This window comes from Lepisosteus platostomus, chromosome 27 (assembly GCF_059453375.1).
Source record: "Lepisosteus platostomus isolate fLepPlt1 chromosome 27, fLepPlt1.hap1, whole genome shotgun sequence".
In the NCBI taxonomy this organism is placed as follows: domain Eukaryota; kingdom Metazoa; phylum Chordata; class Actinopteri; order Semionotiformes; family Lepisosteidae; genus Lepisosteus; species Lepisosteus platostomus.
This window is the reverse complement of record NC_142637.1, coordinates 565149-589374: the sequence shown is the minus strand read 5'-3', so window position 1 is coordinate 589374 and position 24226 is coordinate 565149. Positions and strand designations below refer to the sequence as shown.

The 24226-nt window shown below is 38.3% G+C and overlaps 1 protein-coding gene across 8 annotated transcripts in view; it reads left to right on the top strand.

The window, feature by feature from the left end:
- ptprsa (protein tyrosine phosphatase receptor type Sa) overlaps positions 1-24226 on the top strand; it is a 314111-nt gene that overhangs the window by 125207 nt on the left and 164678 nt on the right. For all 8 annotated transcript variants that reach the window (XM_088622185.1, XM_088622187.1, XM_088622191.1 and 5 more), the window contains one exon: positions 7152-7327. In XM_088622185.1, the coding sequence (XP_088478311.1) occupies positions 7237-7327 (91 nt within the window). In that variant the 5' untranslated portion in view covers positions 7152-7236. The remainder of the gene's footprint in view (positions 1-7151; positions 7328-24226) is intronic.

The window sequence follows — 24226 nt, the reverse complement described above, 5'->3', positions numbered from 1 at the left end:
TATTGGGAGAGCCCAGAATCCCACTGGCACCAATACATTTGACTGATAGTTCCCGTGGTGGGGATATAATAACTTACTCTTTAGCTCAGCCTGAGATATTGTCAGAAGGGAGAGGTGGCCATGCCGTGGAGAGGAGAAGTAAAGATAATGAGGAGCAGAGGGATGTGGAGAAGAGATTGGTAAGAACAGAACCAGTTTTGTCCTGGTGCTGCAGAGTGATTGTAAGATCTTTCACTGTACGGTGGTGTAAGGTCAGGTAGCCAATATGCAGTGTAACGCATAAAAATACATAGTTCAGGTGGGGAGCTGCGTCAGCATGCGTAGGCTGCAAAGGGACAAGTAATAGGTTTACTCCATGCTGAAAAAAAGAAAAAGAAAGAAGGAAAACACAACGTTTTGGCCGTGGAGCCTTCTTCAGGTGTCAGAAATACATAATCAACCTAAGAATAGGTTCTGTGCAATATAATATTATCATTAATTTATTTGATACTTTTATTGAAATTGACTAACATTTTCACCCCTTGATACGGCTGGGAATTGTATTGGAGCAATCTGGGTGAAGTAACCCATTGGGGTTCTGAACCACAACCCTCATGTTATGAGTCCAAAGCCCTGATCATTACTGGTATCAGTCTCCAGGTACTTTTAAGCAGACCCAAGACATTTGTTTAAAAGTTTCAAATGCTCCCTTTTTTTCTCCCTTCCTTTTCTTACTTTCTAGTTAGAATTAAAATAAGAATTTGTACGTTTGTGAAGTAAAACTAGTTAATGCAATGATAAATAGAGCTAGTCTCATGTCAGAAACTGCACCAGGCTTCAGAAGCGGTCACAGTGAAACAAGTTCTTCAGCTTCCTCTGTTTTTGTTTTCTATCTTTTTATTTCCCTTCTTTCCTTCCCTTCCGTGTTTGTACAGATTACACTGTGAGCTTTGGAAATCTAGCCGATTAGCTGCTCTTCAGTACCTGTCCGATCATCGTGGTCTCAGAGGACCAGGTTAATGGGGGAGAGAGAGGATGACGGGCAGGCAGGCTTTCTCATCTACATAATTCTTCAGCAGATATATGCAAATTCATGCAATTCTGTCCCAGTGATCTGCAATGCAAGCTTACTTTTTCAAGTATGTGTGTATGGACAAAAAAAGCAATGGAAGAAGCATGAAAGAAAATGTTGCTGGCAAGTCTGATGATATTTTTAGCAGGGTTTCGTCCGCCTTCATGTCATTTTGATTTCTCAAATTGGAATTTTTGCCAGTCACAGCACTGGTGGATTTTGAAGAATGGCTCTACGATAAGGGTACAAGGTGATTACAGTGCAGTGCAAAAGCACTCCCAAAACAGCAGCTTTTGTTGTCTGTTTTCAGATGATGAGTTGCTCATTGACAGGCCAGTGTTGAAAATACTTTATCTACACCTGAATCTAAAAATTCATTCATTTAAAATTCACAAGAGTCAAGAGTATTTGTTACATGCTAACTGGAACAGGAGCTGCTTTTCAAAGGCCTGTAGCAAGGGTACAACTGATAACCTGAAGGAGTAAAGTATGACATACACTGCAGAAAATGCTGAGGTACAAAAAGTATATATGCCTGTATGTGAAAAAAGTGACATTTATATATGACAGCTTGAATATGAAACCTCCTTTCTTTTTGTTTTTTTTATGCACTCTTTTCAAAGTACACAAGTCTGTCCTAAAAGCATACGATTCCCAGAGGTTTCAAACAATTCTACTTTAATAAAATAATGTTCATTCTTTAAATACTTCAATGTACACACTCGTATAGGACTAAGGTTAGGTGCTTTCAGAAAGATAAATGGTAGACCATGTTAAGTGTGTACAATTACTTGAGATAGTCATTGCACTAGCCAGGCATAGGAGAGCAAACATCTTTGTACTTTAAAGTAATCAAGCCATTTTAAGCAAGGGACTCATTTTAAATAATCTGATCAAACTGATGCTATTAGGATGGATCCAGCTGCCTAGTCTGCTTGAATGCAATTTCTCTCTCCCAATCTGATGCAGACAAGCTAATGCATGCCTTAGTCTTTTCTGGGCTTGAGTGTTGTAATGCAGTGCTTGCTGGGATATCAAAAAGTGTTCTTTTTTCAAGTTGCACCGTGTTCGGAACTTAGCTTCTCAGATTTTATGTTTGAACACTTTTCTCCTGTTTTGGCTTTCTTGCACTGGCTTCTTTTGGAGATCAGAATAAAATTCACAACACTTCTGCCCAGTGTTAAGTAATTGAAGAGGTTGGCTCCTGTCTTCATCAGTGCTCTTCAGACCATGACCTTCCTTCAGGTCCCAAAACAAGGCTCAGATAACTGTTCTGTAGCTCCAAGGCTGTGCAGTGGTCTCTGAGCTTACAGTATATCAAATCTTGCAAGTCAGTCGGCACTTTCAAATTCTGTCTTAAATTGTTTATACTCTTCCTTTAAATTCTGTTTAATTTACTGTATGAATTTGTCTATACCTGCCTCTTTTATTTATATAAAACAGAGTTTATTCAGCTGCACCCTGCAGCCTGTTCATCAGTGAACTACAGGTTGCTTAGAGAAGACAGGTTTCAATGTCTGGATCTGTATTTGTGTAGCAGTGAATTTGGAAATGAAACCCAGAAAGCAGCATATTTATCCGATGTGGGATCTATGTGAGTTGATGTGTCTGGTACCAGCTGATTTAAGGTACAGAAGTGAAAAATCAACGGGCTTATAGGAACTATAGGAACAGGCGGACCTTCCACCTGTAACAGCATGAAGTAAACTTAACTGAACTATTAGTAACGCATCCAAGCAAAATGAAATACATTTGCATGCTGTTATTTAATGGTTATGGTGCTTTGCTCATTCAACAGTGGCAAGAATTAATGACTGTAGCTCACAACATAACCTGAGCAGCACATTGGTGAAATGGAACTTAGCTTTTTGTGAAGAATTGATAATGAATCACAGGGTTAGACCTAATTATGTGACAGAAAAGGAAAAAGGCATCATAAATAAGCAAAAAGTGTTACTTGTTGTTTTTGGTTCATTTACAAAGAATGCCATTGCTTAACCCCAGGGTCTTCCAATCTCATGAATTTTAATAAATTATTTGTCTTTGGAGAGCAAAATGTAAAGATGAATCAAATCGATCAGGAGGAAACGACTGGAAATAAAAAAATAATAACAATAGAATAATAGTCATAATATGTCATAAATCATGGGCAGTGTGGTGGCTCTGTGACTAAATCTGCAGGATCTGCGCCTGTGGCTGGAAGGTTGCTGGTTTGTATCCTGTGGCCGGCAGAGGAATCCTGCTCCGTTGGGCCCCTGAGCAAGGCCCTTAACCCCAGCTGCTCCGGGGGCGCCGTACAATGGCAGACCCTGCACTTTTGACCCCAAGCTTCTCTCCCTGTCTGTGTGTCTCTGGGGTATGCGGAAAGACAAATTCCTAATACAAAAAATTGTATATGGCCAATAAAAGGATCTTATCTTGTCTTACTGAAGTAGATGTTGAGTTGCAGTGCTGCTGTAGTGTGAAAGGTTACTGTAGTTTCTGTGGAGGAGCCAGAAAAAAATCAAGTTTTCTCCCTGTTTCTTAAATTAACAGACCAGAAGATTGACATTCCTCTATTGTCTGGGAGTGACTGGGTGGGAGAACTTGTAACTTCCCTGGAATCAAAATTGGACACAGGGAAGGGATTGAGGTTTGACGGCGAGACTCTTTTTTATTCACCCTAAAATAAGCAATATGTTTAGCCCGACAGTTCTTGTTCCGGATGTCTGTGGGTAAACACATAGTTGTGCACTGCATATTCTTTGCAAAAAAAAATAGATGTGGCTTTCACCACATTTTCTTTTAAAAATACCTAAGAAGGTTACCATAGGAGATCATTTTATTCCGTTGTGCTCAGTTGATTGCTAGAAGCTCATTGATCCAAGGAAAGTTTTCAGTTTTTCCCCTTAGAAAACCTTTAATAGTATCCTGCTTTGACATGAAGCAATGTATACCAGCTGACAAAGTGTACAGTGTGATTTCTCATAAGTACAGTGGCTTGAAAGGTTGGAAAAAGCTGTTGCTAGAGTTTGTTAGCTATCAGTCTATTATTGTATTCGCTCAAATTTGGTAATTCATTTGCAGTTTGCAAGCACATTTAAAAGAGGCCTGTTGTGGAGTATGAAAAAAGGGGCCATAAATTTGAAACACTTGAACTGTGTTGTGAAGCTGAAGCAGCCTGTGGAGTCACTGAAAATAAATGATGGGATAAAGATAGGGAGGAGACTTCCTTTGACTAAAAGAGTAAACCAAAAACTAAAAAAAGTTTTTTGCTTTATTTATTTGTGTATTTATATATGATTACTTATTTTCCATTAGAAAGAGTTTGGCACTCTGGAAAGGTTAGAATTTGTCTTTACACTTGAGCTGCTGTTGTTGCTTCCTGCTGGATTTCTACCTTTTTTTACCAAAGAATTTAAGCATATTGAACTTACTCAGGCCAGCTCCCTGGTGCTGTTTTTTAATTAGCTGGAAATAAAGCATTTCGTGTTCTTTTACTTTTGTTTGTTTGTGGAACTTGCATGTTACCATCTAGAAGGCATAGCTGTGTTAGAGGGGGCCTCACCTCAGTGAAGCTATCTCCTGACTAATTGCATCCAGAAAGACAAAACTGTTTCTCATTACAACGCGATCTTACCAGAGCCATCTTCGATTCTCCTGCAGTGGCGAAGTGAGTTTCAGTTAAACGGCTTTACAAACAATAATGCAGCAGCACTTCGTGTCAAATCTGTAGCCCAACTCACTGTCCAAAAACCTTTTGGACCTTCAGCCTTCATCTCCCACACTGTGGGATTCCTTGAGCTTTTAAATGTAATTGGCAGTACAGTACAGGTCTTATTCAGTCTGCAATCACCATAAAGCCACTGTTGGTAGAACGAGTCTAAATTATCATTGCATTTTTCCCTGTGATTTAATGTTAATGTGAGACAAGGCCTGAATGCAGGCTCATTTCTGTGTACAAACAGTAGACAGAAGCCACATTAGTAAAAGGTTATAATCATAGCAAAAATGTCATCACTCAACTCAATAGAAAATTAACCTTATCAGGAGATTAGTGTTCCTTACATATCTTACACCTCCAAGAGATCTATTGGATCTCATTATTTAAATTAGGTGTTTGCGTGGAAATTTCTTCTAATAAGCAGCATAACAGCTAATCAATGGAACTGTTCTAGATTCAATAAAGCTCTGATATTGACTTCTCTTGTTCTTACTCCTGGGCTTTGGAAAAGGTTTTTTTCCTTCTTGATTGTCCCTTTTTGCATTTTGGACCTCTAGTGATAATGGACACATAGCAAAAAGAAGGTGTATAATGCAAGTTACATATTACAGATTAATACTTTTTTTGAAAAAAGCAAATATTTCCCAATAATATATTGTATCAGCATGGTACAATGTTAAAGTATTAGTCATGGAAGGTTCCTTGTATCAAGAAACTGGAACTGTTGGTTATAGAAGAGGACTAGGAGCATGACCATAGAGACCAGTTTGTGCTAATGTGTGAGGTCATTCACAAGGTCTGTAGTGTACCAATTATAACAAAAGCACTGGTATGTAAGTCACTGGTAAACTGACATTGCTAAAGCAAGCACAGCTTCTTTTGGAGTTTCAAAACATAGGAATGGTAACTAATGAGAGGAGCCTATTTGGTCCATGTAGACTGTTTGATCTAGGTAATTGATCCAAGGATCTCTTGAAGAACAGTGTCAGTTTTAACAATATGGCTAGGTAACGAGTTCCACATTCTTACAACCCTTTGTGTAAAGAACTTCCTAAAAATGGGAAAGTAACTGAAACACTAGTGAACATTGCTAGCTCTTAGGCAACACCCACTATGACTTTTGTGAGAACAGCTGGATGCCTACAGTGACTGTGTTTTTAATAATGTATAGAAATTGCATGATTAAGCAAGAAGTGTGTCAGTGTGGATTCCACACTAACCATGTGTACAAAACAACTGAGTTGAGAGCAGGACAGGAAGTGGGCAATGATTTCCCTGCCTCAAGAACACTTGAGCCATTGGGCTGCTTATTTTAACTTTCTTTTGAAGTAAAAAGTCTGAAATAACAGAACTCATCTTATACCACTTGATTTCATCTGGCTTTTTGTCAGATGTTTCTAGTTAAGTACACCTGTTGGTCAAGTCTCAGGTCATCTGAAATGCTAGAGTATTTGTTAGATTGATTGCATTGTACTGTAGATGTAGAAATTTGGTTCAGTTTTAAAAGACTACTTGTTTTCAGCAAGTATTTATAAGTCTTTATGAGGAAAAGCCAAGGTAGTGAGTTAAAAGAACAGCAGAACAGCATCTTCTCTGATAGGTGCTTGTAATTCAGTAGATGAAACCCTTTACAAACAACGTTTTGAAATGATTACTCACAGAACTCCACGTGAAATCCAATATAAGGGCCTATACTTTGTTTGCACACACATTCTGCAGAAGGTCTTTAATTTTTCATAAGGTAAAAATTGATTGTTAAGGCAATTAATATCACTGGAAACGTCACTCATGAATCCTAGCAAAAGAAGAGCTGCAAAAGGTAATTTAACTTGGTTACTGTAGGAAATGAAGATCAGCACAGGCAGTATCTAAACAGTGATGGAGGAGAGAAGGTGCTACTTCTGAGGGTGTCTCAAAAAAAAATATCACAAGAGGTTATAAACAAATTGTCCAACAGGCACAAGGCAGTGTACACCTTGGACAGGACAGCAGTGCATTGCAGGGCGCACACACACTCACACCAGAGCCCATTTTCCCACAAGACAATTACTCTACCAGCATGTTTTTGGACCACGGTGGGAGAACGGGGCACAAGGAACATGGGGAGAACATGCAAACTCTACGCAGATGGCACCTCAGGGATTGAGCCCTGGGCTGCAGTGCACCACTGTGCTGTCCATCGCCTTATAACCACGGCAGAAGAAATGGTTTATAGTGCCCTGTATTTGACACAGGATCAGCTTGATGGTGTTAATTCACAATGGGAACCTGTGAAGGAGTCTGTGGTCTTCATGTTTTCATCGGCAGATAGTATAATGAGTCTTTTTTCCTTACCCTGGTTAAGATCAGAAATGATTTGTTTCGCTAACGTTTTCATTTTTGTTTGCTTCTCTATAGATTGGCAAGACGTCCTGTTTGAAGCCCCCCAGCTTTCCATTGTGGGGCCTTGGCTCTCCAGCCAGGTCAAAGGTCAACGCCAAGCATGCTGCCACGCCGTCACCTCCGGATGCCAGCCTTACTGCCACTGGTGTCCCTGCTGCTGTCGCTGCTCCTGATTGGCTGCGAGGCCAAAGGTAGACCTTCTTCCTATTGGTTCCTTGTGTTGCGACAGTGAGATGGAATATGCTCTCAAGTTACCTTTGAAATTATACTCAATAACAGAGAAACATTTCCAGAAAACCTCCCATGCTGTGTTTAAGAAAAACCATATACTCCTGGAAAAAACAGATAAGAGTTCAGGTCAAGGAGGCTATAGATGAGTGGCTTTTACTAGAGTTTGTCCTATTCTTGAATTCGCTTGGCTGACTGCCTAAGTGTTTTTCTGTGTTTTATGGGTACAATAGTGTGTTGAGTTTTAATGAGGAGAATCTGGGCCTCATAAAACCTGTTGTTGGCACCGATCTCCAAAGGGGGCACAAAGGTAATAAATTCAGCCCACGTTCAGGTTTTTTGGCAGCGCTTGGAGCAGCACTCAGGCGTGACTGATGTCTATCTCTATGATTGTCTTTTATCAATCCATATTTATCTGTCCAGACGTTTATCTTTCTATCAAGACAGTCCACTCTCTCTGTATTCGCAAGCTGTTTAAATTGCAGTGTTGGACCTTCATAGTGGGCTGTTCATTTTGCCAATATCTCTATCTGTCCATTTTCTCTGGAGCCCTCCAGTCGATATGTGATAGATTGTCTGTGCATGGTGATCTATTAATGCCAGGTCTGTCAGTGTGTATTCTTTCTTGAGTTTGATTTGCCTGTTGAATGCCTCACTGTAAAATACAAATATACTTTTGCTTCAGTAAGATCTGCCACACTATATCCCAGGCCCTTAACTCTGTTCACTATACAACGTCCCTTCCAGTCAGTCAGTTGTAACTATTAGACTGCACTGACTATTGACTCTCATTACTAGCAACTATAGGAGAAAAGGCCCTGTGCACAACATACTAGGTCATAGTAACTTTTTGTCTCTAATAAGCCGCACTGCTGTCAGAGAGTCAGCACTGATCAGTCACCAGTACAACCTCCTGCGTTCTGAAACTCAGTCACTGTCCTGCACAACCTGCAGGCCCCTTTTCTACAAGAACTGATCACCGCATCACCATGCCCTCCTTCAGCCACATCACTGTGTAATTGAGACATTAATGAGCTGTACTCTGCCAGTGAATTGAAAGCACACACGAATACAGCACCCTGCCACCACATTGACTTCTGTCCTGCTGGTTGCTACAACTGAAAGCATGATGTCATTCTGCGCTTGTTGTTCCCTCCCCCCACTCCCCCCTTGCCTCCTTACTCTCTTTTCTCATAAATCAGGAGCCCAAGGAGATGTTTTTAATCAAAATAAAAAAGGCATATAAATCATTCCAGTAATAAAGCCGGGGATCCACAAAGTGCCCCGCAGTCGTTTTGCTTATTAAAGTTAACAAACATCCCCTCATTTGTAGAATTAAAAATGTAGAGAGAGGGGAGGAGAGAAAAGTCACCTTCCCTGCTTGCCCTCTCAAGGGAAACTGGGCACATTTACAAAATGTCCCTTTGCTTAATTATCTAATTTAAAGGCCTATTTAGATTGGACACTTTTTTATCTACTAGCATTTTTTGACTAACAGGTGTCCCGAGAAAGAATTGGTCATTTCAGTAATAAAGCCTTTATCGAGATTGACTGTCCTATTTAAAAAGGAGTTTCTGTAGCAGTCTGTGTTTTCCTAATACAAACAGTTAAAAGGCATTGCTGGGAGCTTGATTCAAAGGCACTGGCCTAGGGATGTATTCATGTGTACTCTGTTTTATCACGGATAGTTTTATAACAGATATGTACAGCAAGTCTCAGTTTTATAGTGTTAAGGAGTTAATTTTTTTGTTTTAGGAATAGTTGTATATTGACAGGAGAAACTTGCATCTCATGAAGGCCACATTCTCAGTTTCATAATACCTCTCTGTTTTGGAAACCAGTGTTAATCAACTGGTTTATTTCAATTCTACATTTTTGCACTGCAAAAAATATCTCCCAAAATTTGCACTTTTGGTGGCAAGTCCCCTTCTATCTGCACTGCAGCCCTATCCTATGAACACCAAGGCTAACCCTGACAGACACACAGACACATGTGGTCTCCAGGGCTGTCTTGATGGAGGCTTTGAAGCAGCTCTCTCTCATGTTACTACAGACTCGCAGGTTCTTGGCAAGATACAGAGCATGATTTTATAGTCTAAACCAAGGAAACCCTGGCTTTAATCTGCTCAGACCAAGAAGCAGAGTCCATTAACTCCATATTCAAAATGGTATCCATATCCCTGTAGGATTTTTAAAGATCTGAGATCCTGTTTTTTCTCTGTCTTTCTCAATAGCTAGTGTTTTGAATTTTCTTTAAAAAATATTTTACTTTGTTCTTGTAGACTCTTCAAGACAGATTCTAGTGGGTCCTTGGGTCTTTAATGGAGAATAACAAGTTTCAAGAATGTGATGACAAAATGTGATGAGTTTGGGATCCTTTTAGGCAGGGACAGATGATGGTTTCAGTGCCATCTCACTCTGGGCACCAGAAAGTATCAACGTTCTCTGGAAAAGTCTTCTATTGGTTGACCAAAAAAACACAAGTTCTTCCTGTAAGAAATGAATGTTGTGTGGCTTTGAATAAGGTTTCACCACATTATAATTTTATGACCATATTGAGATTGGAAGGCATGCCAGGAATTTTTAAACCATGTGCCAGCAACCTGAAGCAAATCAAAGTGGTCCAGTTGACAATATGCATTCACTTCACATTTAATATACGAATAATTTCTTTGCTCCCTATGCTATTGTGAATATCTTTCTCTTTAAAATTAAATGTTACCTGGTTGCCAGTTATCAAATGCCAGCACCTGTACTGTTTCTTTCCAGTGACTCAGAAAATGTCAGACTTTAATCATTGGATTTTAAATTTGAAGCTCCTGAGAGATCACAAGTAGGAAAAATGTATATTTTTTCATTCCACTACTACATCTCCAGAACATTGATGAAGAAAGTAGGGAAGCTAACAGTCAAAACCTCACAGCACTGCTTTCTGTCCTCAGTTTTGGCGTTTCCGTTATTCCTTCCAAAAGCCTTTAAGTATGTATACTCAACAATTTCTTTTACTTTGTAAACCCCAAAAATTACATACAGTCTGGTGTCATATGTGTTCTGATGACGGATTACAGTTCTGATGCCTTCAAATTCAAAATTAAATCCTTTCCTGGTTTTTTTATATATCACCATCATCATTATTGTTAATATTAATGTATTGTATTATTCAATTTAAATTTAGCATTTATATGGCAAATGATCCTGAAGTGCCTTAAACATGGAACAGGACTCCCATCATAACTAACAGAAGCAGAAGCAAATAAGGTGGAGAACAGAGGTGAAGAATTACTGAACCATCTAAACCAGAGGAATAACTGAGCCAGACTAGTTCAAATAGCAGGCTTGACTAAGGCTAATCTAAGGCTACACATACTTATTCACACAAGCATATTTACTGTTATAATACAAATATATCTTAGAGTTCCGAGTGTTATACAGCTATTCAGGTTACCTTAATTTTTTATTAAGGCTTTCATGAAGATCTAAGTACTGTACATTTTGTACATTTATGTGAGGATGCAGACCACCCTCTCGGGTTTACAAATTGTTTCTCTGTACTGTATTTGAGAGTGTTTAATTTTGCTTGGAAGATTAACAAATTTTAGATGAAAGAATTTGAAAATTCTTGGAAGTGAGGGGCAGCAAAAACTGCTGTTGACAAAATCTTTGTTTTCTTGGAACATTTGGCCTAACCAAGTTTTCTCAGGGCTGTCAAGTCAATTGCTGGAATTCCGTATCTCTTCCAAAATTTTTGCTTGGATCACAGACTTCCTAATCTGTAATACACAAGATAGTTGTATTGGCACTTTCAAAATAATTCTAAGAAAGGAATGTTATAGGAATACAAAAGTGGCATCTTCTTTCTTGACAAAATTGTGTTTTTCTAATAGAAGAATACAAATATAAATATTGTGATATTATATGGAATAAATGTAAATGCAGTTTCATGTGATTCCAGTCACCAGTTAAACTGGTCAGGGTGTCCAGAACTTATTTTGTATTTTGTAGCCGTTTTTGTGACATTTATTTTATATTCCCAGTCTCACTAGGTTTTAAAAGTGGCAGCTTCCCACAGTTTTGGATTCCTGGACAAATCCTAAAAATATTCCCTGTCTCAAATGACTAGGGTGTGTTCCACAATCTAGCCACTACACAGGAAGCTGCAACTAAATAAACGTGTTGTCACTGCAGCCCACAAACCACCACACAAAACTGCATTCTAATTCTGGCTGCACAACTTTCAATTGACTGTGAATAGATTTGAAAGAGGGATAATCCATTTTTTCTCTCATTGCATTACAAAAAGTGTGTAGCTGAGACAGACTCAGGAAAGAGCACTCCAGGCAAATCACAAGTCTAAACGGTGTATTTTATAAAGATATCAACAGATGGGTCAAAACAACTGGCTTTCTTTTGCCTGGAACAAAGTCAACTTTGAGAGGATTAGACTCAAAAATCCAGAATGCGTTTGACAAACTTCAGCTCGGTCTTTACCTCAGGCTCAGCCCTTAGACTAAACTGCAGTGCACTAGTAGAAGATTTTTTAAAGAAGATTCATGCCGTTTTATTCCCAAACATTTATTTCAAGTATAGTGTTTTTATCTTTCCATTAATAATTTTGTTCTCTCTGTACTTTTGTTTCATACCTAATGAAAAATAAAATCACCCAGTGTTTTAAGTGCTGAGTGATGTTAGGCTGTATCTTAGGCTGAATGCAAATTGAGCTACAGTATGATGTTAAAAAGCTGTGAGGCAGGAAAACCTAAATTATACACTTTAAATGCTAGAAAAATACATACAATATGTATACTTTTCAGACAAACAAATCCAAAGCTAACTGGTAAAGAATAGTGATCCTGTGCAAGATAATGTGTTAAACATTATTAAATAAACAGGCAGTTGGCTTTAATTTGATTAAAATTAGACTTGCTAGAGATGGAGTTTAGTAAAATGAGTGGTGATGGAGGTGGATGATAGCATTGCAGGCTGAAGCTGACGTTCGTGCGCACAAGTGTGTAATTCTCAATAGAATATGAAACTAAATGTTTTGGCTTCTCAACCTATTCTAATCTACCTTAATGGTACTGCTTTGAAGTTGTTTTGCTTGAGCAGGTTTTAGCAAATGACTTTCTGCGGGAGCTTTTGAAGTCAGGAGCAACACAATTATTTTTGCAATAGACTGCATGGGTTGCTACAAAACTTTAAAGAATTTATCTAAAGAAGTTTAAAAAATATTAAAAATGCAAGACAATTACTGGATTATTGCATGCTGACTCACAGTTGATATATGAAGGCGTTGCACTTATTTGTAATCTTACATGGGGAGATTGGTATTCCTGTCATCGGTTGCTGTATTTATTTTCACTAACCAGAACTGAATATTTACATTTTAAGTTTTCTTCCCCACAGTCCTCTAGATGTCCATGTTATGTCCATGTCTCACTTTTCCCGTTCTAATCGTAATTGACTTTAGCTGGAAGCAATGGGCGCAATTTCAATAATTTATTTTTCTTTGAAGCTGCCAAGTGAAAGTCTCAGGGCCCCCAGGGAGTCATTTTGACAGTCTCTTTAAAGGAATTTGCTCATGTTTTCAAGCTCTCTCTACCCTATACCTACCAGCCTCCTCAGACTCATACCCAACCTGAGGCATTTTTCTGGTTGCTTGTACCATTAATTGATTTTTTTGACCCCAATCACATTTCATAGACAGGACTATTTAACGCTTTTTTAAGTCGCTTGTAATGAAACCAGACTGGGTTTCCTCCACACCTCAGGAAGTGGACATAAACAAAACCACATCTGGCTGTGGTGTTGCCGTAACCCAGACACACTTTTTCTTAAGGCTGTCGAATTGACAGGGGTACACGACCCTCTTTATACAATACTGTATGAAATAAAGTTAATGATCTTTGATCCCTAGTGAATACCAATCCTGCTTCTTAAACAAAGACACAGTGTTTGTGGCAATTCAGAAACCTAATTAGCTTTATTAAATACTCAGGAACCATGTAAACCAAGGGTCGTTGATATTACTGCTGCTTGCCTAACCCTCTGAGCTCCAGGCTAGGAACATATTAAATAACATGAGAGGCAATCATTGGCAGATCCCACAGAAGTACCTGAACATCGTGACTGAACAGATTTTTTCAAACACCCACCATTCTTTGTGTAAAGAAAGCTTCCTTTCCTCAGATCTAAATGCTCCACCTCTAAATGTCATTTCTGTCACTGGGGTAGTGTTTTATTGTGGATCTGGATGTACTGTAATCTACTGTACCTTCTGTCAGTACCTTTCAGTGTTTTGATTGCTTCAGGTATCAAGTCCTTTCATAATTTCATCTGTTTGAAAAGATTAAATTCTTTTTACTTGTCTGATACAAGATACCTTTCAGACTCAGAATTAATAAAACCAATCTTCTTTAAATACTTTCCAGAGCACCAGTATTCTTTTCATAGCTTGGAAATCGAACATTTCTGTTGTCATACATGAAATGAATTCTGATTTTAACATGACTACTCTTGATTTAAATTCCACATTTAACAAGAGCGTATGATATATAATCTGGACTAATTAGGGGATTATTATTAATCTATTTCTTATCTTTTCAACCCTTAATCGGCTGGAAATATAAAGTTGCCTTATGAAATATCAAAGTAACTGCTTAAAATGTGACATGCTTTTTAATTATGATGTTCATTTTGTTTAATCAATAGTTAAATTAAGGTACTTGGAGCTCAGAACAAAATGTAATGTTTCTGTGGCTCACATATATACTGTTGGACCTGGAGATCCTTTTTCTAAAACTTGTGAAATTCATATATTATTGAAACCTATTACAGTACATATTAATATTTTTATTCCAAATCTCCCTCTTCAAGATTCTGTGTTTATTTTGGTGCTTCCCTGTACAATCTATGCTAAATTTAAAAAGGAAGAGTCACTGTTAAGAAAACATATCTTTTAGAGACACAAATGTTAATGATAGATAAGTTCCTAATGTTGTTATTTAAGATTTGTGTCATCCAAAAAGACCTGAAAACCTAAAAAGTTTAACAAATGGACCTGTTCAGAATGTATATCTCATTATACACAAAAGGAGTGAATTCAAATTTACTTATAAAGGTATGTTTTTAATGATCTTTTAAACATTAAAAAGAAGCTAAGTTAGCCTTTAGAACTCATTCATCTGATATCTGGTTTAATGACAGCAGGTAAACCTTGTTATTCTAGATTCGCTAAAACCAAAGGCCATGGCACTCTACAGGGTACATCCAAAACCATGAGATTAAAACTTCCTGCAAGAGTGCACTAGTGCATGTCTCCAGTAGATGTCGCCAAAAACGACATTTATTACAGGAAACGTATGTTCTTTGAACTTGAATAGGAAATGAATGTTAATGGAAATGTTAGAAGAAGTGATACATGCTCAAGGTCCTGATGAGCTTCAATCCTGGAGCCTGGTTAAAATCGATAATCTTAGGACAGTGTTGATTTAGGCCAGCTTTACTACAGATTGCAGGACATGCTGCATCACGCAAAACCTTGTGGGAGTCTGTAACAATCAGCCAAGCCATATTGCTGAAGCCGATATTCCAACGTCTTCCAAGAAGTGGCTGGATGGAATATAGGTTGATTATCTACCCTAAACCAAACCATGAGCTAGACAGGCCTCGTCTCATTTGCAAACATTATTCTCGTCTGTCAAAATGTACTTTTGATGTTCAAGTATAGGCTGGAGTCTCTGTAGGTTTCTTAGTGAAGAAACAGATTAAGCCCTGCAGGTAAGACCTTGCTTGTTCAGCTCTGGACTAAAAACGCAAGAATGAAAAAGTTTGAAAAGGAAGATTGAAAAAAGATTGGATCTCTTTTGTTCTGCATAAAAGAATTTCATGTTGTGTTGTGTAGGAAAGACTAAATAGTCCATTAGGAAGAACATGTGAATATGATTTAGAAGAATATATGAATCGTAATTTGGTAAGAAGACATACTGTGTAATGAGAAGGGATATATCTTCTTTTTTATTATAAACTGTAATATTGATATGACAAAATGATTGGTGTTTCATAAAGGACACTTGACAGGAAAATCGTTGAATGGAAACCATTTTGCCTTATGCCAAGAAATATTTTTTTTAACTTGTCATTTAAAAAATGTGCTGTGCCTGGCAAGCGATGTTCTTCTTTTGAAATTATAATGCAAAGAACAGTTTGACTGACACTTTTTAAAAAGCCTGCAGAGCACTTCCAAAAATGTTGCAGCACCACTTTAGAAAAACAGTTGTTTGTTAAAATGTATTCAATTGGGCATTATTGTTGTGCAGCTTCTTAAAACTGTTGCTTTCTTAAAAGCCGCTCAGAATTCATAACCCATCCATCCATTTCCTAACTGCTTCATCCAATTCCGGGTCACTGGGGGGCTGGAGCCCATTCTGGCAGGCAGCCAGCACAGTGCGGGATACACTCTGGGTGGGACACCAGTCAGAAATCCTCACCTAGTGTCAGATGCTTAAAACAAGCAAATGAAATGATGACAATCATAAATTAAGAAAATTATTAATCCATTTAAGAGATTAGATTAACTAAATAATAGAGAGTTCAGCTGCAATGAAAAACAGCAGATACTGGGTCAACAGGATGAGGAAATAGGTTATTTATCAACAAAGAAGACAGAGAAGGGCTTCTCACTAGGCGTGACTTCATCTTTTTTCCTAGTAATAATAATAATAATAATAATAATAATAATTGCTTACACTTATATAGCGCTTTTCTGGACACTCCACTCAAAGCGCTTTACATGTAATGGGGATCCCCTCCACCACCACCAATTTGCAGCCCCACCTTGATGATGTGACGGCAGCCATAGTGCGCCAGAACGCTCACCACACATCAGATATCAGTGGGGAGGAGAGCAGAGTAATGTAGTCAATTCATAGAGGTGGATTATTAGGATAGTAGTCGGCCTTCCTGCTCTCTTAGAGGAGCAGGAAAAAGAACTCCGCCTGGAAAGAAATATCTCCTTAAAAAAATATTTTGTTCTATGGAGTTCATCACGTCTGGAAGGAAGACAAGCACTTTTTCCTTACTTTCTACAGAAATATGTATATGTATACGGAATATAAGCACAGCCGAGTATTATTATAAATAATACTACTATGAAATATAAAACAGATCAGGTTATCATCTGTACTCATCCAGAGCAGATCTGCTGTGTGAGAGTGGTAATTTTACACACTGCTAGACCTGAGGTTAGCATCTGTTCCTTGTGATTCCCTGCACAGGAACTCACAGGGTCCTGGACTCCTGATTGAAAAACACTGAGTTCACTGTATCCCCCTAGTCATGTTGTTTACTGATTGAAAACATCTATAAAACCTGGAGAGATTAGCTCTCCTGGGTGGGAAACTGGTGGTATATTGGATTTATTTTCCTTTTACAATCATCAAATATTTTTATTTAGTTTCTCCCTAGAAAAGCCTGTTTATTTTCCCTGTGCTGTACTCTTATTGGGACTTAAAGGAACTTTAATCCATGTGCTTGACTTGAGCTGGATTTGAAAACTGACTCTGAGAAGACAAAAGCCAGTTGCTGGCATCCTGTACCAAATTACTAATCATAAAGCACTAGCTTCAAGAGGAAAATAGAAGATGCCCTCATTCAAAGTGGCACTTGGCACTTTCTTCTGTTTTTTTTAAAGATTATATTTGCATTAAAGACCTTCATTTGGCGTTGCTGAGAGAGGTGGGTGCAGTACAGGTGTCTGGGGTAATGCTTTTTCCCATGGCTTAGCAAATAGGATAAGATTCCTAAATGTAACTAATGATTTTTCTGTTGGCTTAAAGATAGGCTGTCTACATTTCTGATGTTTTATTTCTTATTATCCCATCAGGCTATTGTCAAGTCTATAGTTCTTGCCATACAGTATTTGTACAAAGGAGAGGGACATGTCGTTTGTTCTTGTGTGTTTTGACAATATGCCCTCATATATTTATGAAATCCAGAGCCTATTGAATATATTTCACAGGTTTGCTTAAAATGCCATTTTTGTTTCCTCAAGGGAGGACCTTCATTGGTGAGGTGAGGCAGTAAAATGCCAAAGATTATTGAGCTTTTCATTTGAGTTTCACTTTTAGTTGTTTATATAAAAAAACAGGGAAATTCACGGAGTAAAACAAAAGGAGACTTGCCTGAAAAGTGTTGACTTTATTTAAAGAAGCCTCTGACATCACCCTTTTTGCATTAGGAACATGTGCTCTAGTCAGCTTCTCTTCCAAGTACAGTATCTTTCATTTAAAAAAAATAATTTACAGTACATCAGTACCCATGTTAACTTAAATCTAAGAGCTCCCAAATTAACGAAAAACAAAGGTCATTAGGCATGACCTAACAAGGCATAATAGTTTTATCATACATTTTATGTGTAAGGAAGAGGGACTTCTTTAACCCTGAACATACTGAGATGTTAATTTTCGTCTTAATTTCCACAAAATCTATTACTGATCACTACCAAGTTCTATGTAAAAACAATAATTCCTATACTGTAGATAGAAAACAGATACAAACAATTTTGTGGTGGATTTTCAAATAACTCTAGTGTTATTGCAACTCACAGCTGGCAGCCCACTGAAGCCCAGCAGGTGTGAGCCTGGCCGGACGGAGACACTTTACTATAAAAAGGTGCTGTCCTTCAGATGAGACGTAAAACTGAGGTCCTGACTGTGTGGTCATTAAAAATCCCAGTGTGTTTCTTGAAAAGAGTAGAGGTGTCACCCCGTTGTCCTGACCAAATGTCCCTCTGGTCTTTGCAATCTTGGCCTCCTAATAATCCCCATCTCTGGACTGGCCTCATCACCATCTCTCCTCCCCACTGAGAGCTGGTGTGTGGGGAGCATACTGGTGTGCTCTGGCTGCCATCTGATTATCCAGGTGGGGCTGCACATTGGTGGTGGTGGAGGGGATCCCCGTTACCTGTAAAGCGCTTTGAGTGGAGTTTCCAGAAAAGAGCTATATACTGTACGTGTCAGGAATGATCATTATTAGTGTTAGTTAAATTATTTTGCTTTTAATTGGACATTGAGTCATTAGAAATAATTCATTAGGAAATCATGCTACTTTGACTTTCAACTTTGTTTAATCTGTCAATCAACATATTGGTGATATTTGTAAATGCTTGACATATTTGGTTGCAAATGAAAAATAAATCAATGTTAATTATCAGAAGTTAATATGCACCCTGAAAAAAGGTATATGAGTCAACAAATGGGTCTATGGTCAGCCTCAAACAACATTCTATGGCATTGGTTCAAAAGACAAATATAAGAATAGAATCTCTGGGAGCCACAATTAAAACTGCAAATATGTTTTTAAGCTTGAGGAGGTTCAGACTGACAGATCCCAGTGGTGAAGACAACACAGAGAAAGGGTACATAGGACGGCATCCTTTTTTAGATTTGCCAGTTGACAATCTGACATCTTGATTGCGCTCGAATAGGGCAGCTATTTCTGACCTCTGTCAAGCTCTGCTACAGATTCATGAATCTTCTACAAAAAGGGGTTGTAGAGTAATCCCTTTACAATAAAGGTAATAAAGGTGTTGGCGGCACTGGCTGTCTGTGCCATTGTGTTGTTTCCGAAGATCACAGAGACAATGATTGCTCACTTTGCACTCCGAACATCTCCTGTCCATGCAGGTACTTCTAGAAACAGAAAGGGGTTCTGTTCTCTAATGGTGCAGGTGACTGGTGATGAATCGTACTCTGTAACATCTGGAACACAGTCTGTGTGTGCAATTCCCTGGCTCCTCATGATAGTCAGACTTTGCTGTGGCATGTTATGTTCAATCATTCCAGGAGTCCGGCATTCTGACTGGAATATCAGTGTGTAAGTATGGAAATAATACCTGAAAAATCAATATTAGTTGCTGAAAATGTCTTGCTTGCTCTATAGTTGTTGTTAGCGATGACATTTCTTATTTTAATTATCAACCTTGAAGTCCACATCCTATTTTTTAAAACTGCGTTTGTTTCCACTGTAATGTTACTACCAATAAATTAACACGGTAGATATACAATTAGTATCTCAACTCTGGATACATTGTGAACCCATGTAGTCTACTGGATATTCATAGAACTGTGAGCGTACGATAACGTGGTGTCAAAGGAGTGAAACATTCTTCATATATACGTGTTTGCAAGTTCTTATCCATTATGTCCGGTCCTGTACTCCCCCTCACTGTGCAGCTGTCATTGTTGGCTGAGTCTTAAATGTTTAGGCACTTCAGAAAAAAAAATCCTAGTTAAATGCTTAATGAATTCCAGTCATGACAGTGGTAGTTGAGAACTCCAATCCTCTGTATTGTGCTCTTTTATGTATTCAATTTTGATAATACGGTCCTCTTCATTTTTCATCAATTGTACTGTCCTGTTTTTTTCTAATTTAAACACTTAAGGAGGTCTGGGAGCTCTGGCAAATACAAGTGTCAATTGCCTTAAGTGATGCAAAATGGCTTTCAATTGCTTCCATTGCTCACAAATCAAAGACCTTAAGCAAAGTCATTTTAAAGTCTTCTGCCTTCTGAACTTCATTGTTCCACAGCTTTTTTTTCCACTAGTCCCTCAGTTTTCGTTGTTCCTCCATTAACTTCTGCTTATGAAATGTAAAAGCCTGCTCAAAACAACGGCTGTAATGGGACTAATTTAGAGCTATTATGTACCACTTTAGGGTGACATATTTCTGACAGGCCACGTAGAAAAGGCAGATGACGGTATAAACCAGCTGTTCAGGGGCATACAATAAAATCAGTGTTGGTAGGTGATGCTCCTGCACCCCGTCAGGTGCTGTGTTGCTCAGGTGGGCCTGCCACTGGAGAGACTGGACTGGTCCTCCTTCCCCCTGCGTGGTGCAGGACATTCCTTCTGTTTCCATGCTCCCTGCCCCCAGTCACTGGATTCTGATTTTGTATAAAGGGAAGTATATACAGTACAGGAACAGCTCCATACAGTACAAGTATCTCCAATTACATGGCAGATGCGTTCCTGAAGAGGGCTTGTTAACACAGGTGAATTCTGAATACACCCAACCAGAGCAGAGTTGTGCTAAAAGTCATTTTTAAGCTAAATGTTTGTGAATGTTTATTGATTTAATATGTAATGAGAAGGGAAGACTTCACTTGATCATTTTATTGAACACTGAGATTGATGATTTTACATTGACAACAGACCATGTCTTAAGAATGTTTAGCATGAAACTCAATGCAAAGAATTTGTAAATAAAACATGGTTTTATTTATTATTTTTAAATTTAAGATTTAAAAGGTTTATATCAGCATTGGCTGCAATGGATTAAGTACAGGTTAATCCTGCACTGAAAAGTAGAGAAAAAAATGCAGTTGTTAATCCTTCTTCAGGAGTGATTATTGTATATCTATATAACCTATATACTGTATACACTCCATGTATACATTCCAGTCTATTATGTAACAGAAAGTGAGTCCATTTTAGATAAAAACCTAGAAAATAGCCAAAGAAACAATCACATCTATTCACAATTGAGCACATTGGTTTGTAGCCTAAAAATTTTCACAACAATGAATGTTTTTTGAAACTATAAGAAATATACACAGTGTACACTCTTTTGACTGGGTTTTCTTTATTCAGTACCCATGTTAAACCTGTAAAAATTGTTTCTTATTTGCACATAATATGCTAGGATCCATCTGAGTAGCGCAGATAAACCTCCGAGCCTCAACAGACTTAGGAGCTTACACTATCTCTTTTCAAAAGGTTTTACCTCCATGGAGAGAAAGGGAAAAAATACAAACATTTCTTTCTTAGAGAACTAATACCCCGTGTGGTTCTTCTTTTTCTCTTTTTTTCAATTGAGATTTCATTCTGATTTTTTTTTCTTTCTCTCTCGGTCGAGTCTCAAAGCAGGAGTAGATTAGCAGTGGTTGGGAGAGAGTGCGGAAGAGAGGTAGGCTGGTTTCCATGGTGATGGATCAGTCCAGGCAAACCCCTGAGAATTCCACCCTGACGTACAGACCTTCTCTTTCTGGGGCCGGGAAGTAGAGATAAGACTCGGCTTGCTTTGTGAGCCAGGGGTGGCAAGAAACAGGGGACACCGTGCTGAGCTGCGAGAGGGTGTGAGGCATGAGAGAAAAACTAATCTAGGGCTGGAGTGACAGGAAGTGAGGAAAAGAGAAGGCTGATCAGTAGACAAGGCCTTGCCAGTTTCATCATGGAAGGTGCTCAGCAGTCTGCTTCCAAGCCCTGTGGGGAACAGGAAAGCAGGGATAGAGAGATGCAGGGATAAGGGGAGGAGGAGGAATGATGTGAGGAGCAAATAAAAGAATCAGCATCTCACTTTTGGAATAAGCCAGAAAATCGATACATCAACAGAATGCTATGGTACCTCCAGCTCATTTATTTTTATAGTAAATGTAAGTGCAAAGCTAAAGATTGTTTCAAATACTTTTTTGTTCTAGGACAGTATATCCCTGTCCTGGTACTCAATCAACCTCTTTCTTCCAATATTTTTTCCAAATGAGCTGGATTAAGCTTTATTGAACCATTTGATCCATGAAGCCTTAATTGAAACAATTATTTGATATTTAATTTTTCCAATTCTTCCCCACATTAGATAAGAAATAATCTCATTTATGTTTAATTTCCTAGAAGTGTTACAAAATAATTACATTTAAATTGATATTGATGAACAATTTTAAGTGTAAAATGTATTTAAAACAATGTTTAGACACCAGGTATACACTGTCAAACACTCAAATAAAACCCCTAAACATTTAGACCCATTGGTTAAATTCCACCTTGAAAGAATAAAACTAAATGAGAGGAAATATGAAACCCATCCTCTGACAAAGGGTTAATGCTAATTTCTGACCTTCTCATACTATTCAGGCTGTGAAAATGTATTAAAAGCTATTCGTTTGACTAAAGGTTATGTCACAGGAGAGTATGCACATCCCTAGTTTCTCCTAGGTGATGCATCGTGTTGTAATTTTGAGCCCAATTGATTAACAACTGGTCATTCCAAAATGGGAGGATATACAAGAAAAACTCTGTAAATGTTTTTAAAAAGAAATAGTCATTTTACTCCATAAGTAGGTTTTTATTGTGGTAGTCTTGTACACTGATTCCTCAATGCAAAAACAGGTAATTCTCAAGGAAAATATAAATGTCAGGAGTGGTCATGGGTCTTAAATCTCTCTTTATAAGTTAGGTATAAAATCAGCAGTGCCTTAGTTTGTGTAAAAATGTCTCTTATGGACCTAATCCATCAGGTTCAGGGTGTGCAGTAACTGCGCTTTGGAAAAATGGGCAAATGTAATTGAGGGTACTGAAGGCAGAATAACACAAAATGTGTTTTTGACTCTAATTAGGCTACAGTCACATTTGAAAGGTGCCTATTTTAAGCAAGATTGATGACAAGTGGCTTTCATTCTTTTCCTTCTCTCCATACTAAACCATTTGATGATTTAATGGAGCTTTTTTGTGCCTCCACCTCGCTAATGTTCTTCATAATGGACATTTTTCCACCCATTATACCAACAATGTTTTTTTTTTATATTATTTTTGTCACCTGTGCCGTTGTTAATCTATTTAAAGATAAAACTTAAAGAAAAAACATCTGAAACTGGATGTTAAAGATGAGGAGGAATGCTGTGAGGTTTCAGACTAGATTCCCCAATTCTCTTATCAGAAGCACACAGGTACAAGCAGAAGAACACTGTAAATGTGTGTTAACGTGGCCTCAGTGCTTAAACTAGCAGTCTATTTACTATGCTGTAACCTGCTGTTTTTTAAACTTATCTTATCTGTGATAGGTTATTTTATTTTGGACCCAAATCATGCTGGCTGGATAGATGATGTTTTTATATCTTTGCTTATCTGAATGGAATAGCACTGTTCTTCATCGACCAGGGAATTAAGGGTACTGGGTAGATATGGGGAACACTGTACAATTCAAATTGCAGGACAGTCTGGTTTGGCTTATTATCTGGGGTGCACAGATTTCCGTGTTTCACAAAGCTTTGTCTGCTTTTGTCCCGTTTACGTTTCCCTTTAACAATAGGGTAGCTGACAAGCTTAGTTTGCAGAAAAACTGCCATTATATCTACAAGCCTTCCCTGAAGAATCGCCTTGGATCACCCCGGGAGTTGTGAGTTCAGAGCCCTTTTTGATCTGTTAAACCCAAGAGAGATGCATTCATCTTCGAGCTGTCAAGCCAGAACAGGACTCAGCTTATGGTCATCACCCAGGGTCAAGGCTTCTGTTCTCTGCTGGATACAAAATACAGCCCCAGGCTTTTGAGTGATTTTTAGGCCTCAGTGGTTAAATGATTAGTTGTGCTGGGAAGACAAGTTGCAGTGTTTCTTTTTACTGTTTCCTTTGAAGAAGTAAAGCTTTGTTTTTCTTTTAAAACCTACATTGGAATTTTCTGTAGTCTTTGTAAGGCTTGTGTAATGTTTGCTGGCTTTATTCTATTTGCCGTTTTTGTTGTGTTTTGCCACAGCCTGTTCATCTCATGCCATTGAGAACATAAAGTTCCCTCGCAGTCAATTTTGACACTAGAGGTGCAGCTTACAGTAATGCTTTTCCAATAACTTCTTGGCTTAAAAAGAGCCATTTTTTTCTGTTGGTTAGGCCTGAGGAACACTAATGGAGGCCAGTGGCCATCCTTCAGATAGTGAAGAAAGATTTGTGTCAGATTCCACCCAGGAGGGACCTGCTGTCTCATTAACAGGATCTGCTATAGCTCCCCAATACAGCAAGACTGTAACAGTGGATTTGTCCACAGAAATTATTATTTTAATATACAATTTTACAATATTGATTCTCATTTTAGATAACTGAAGA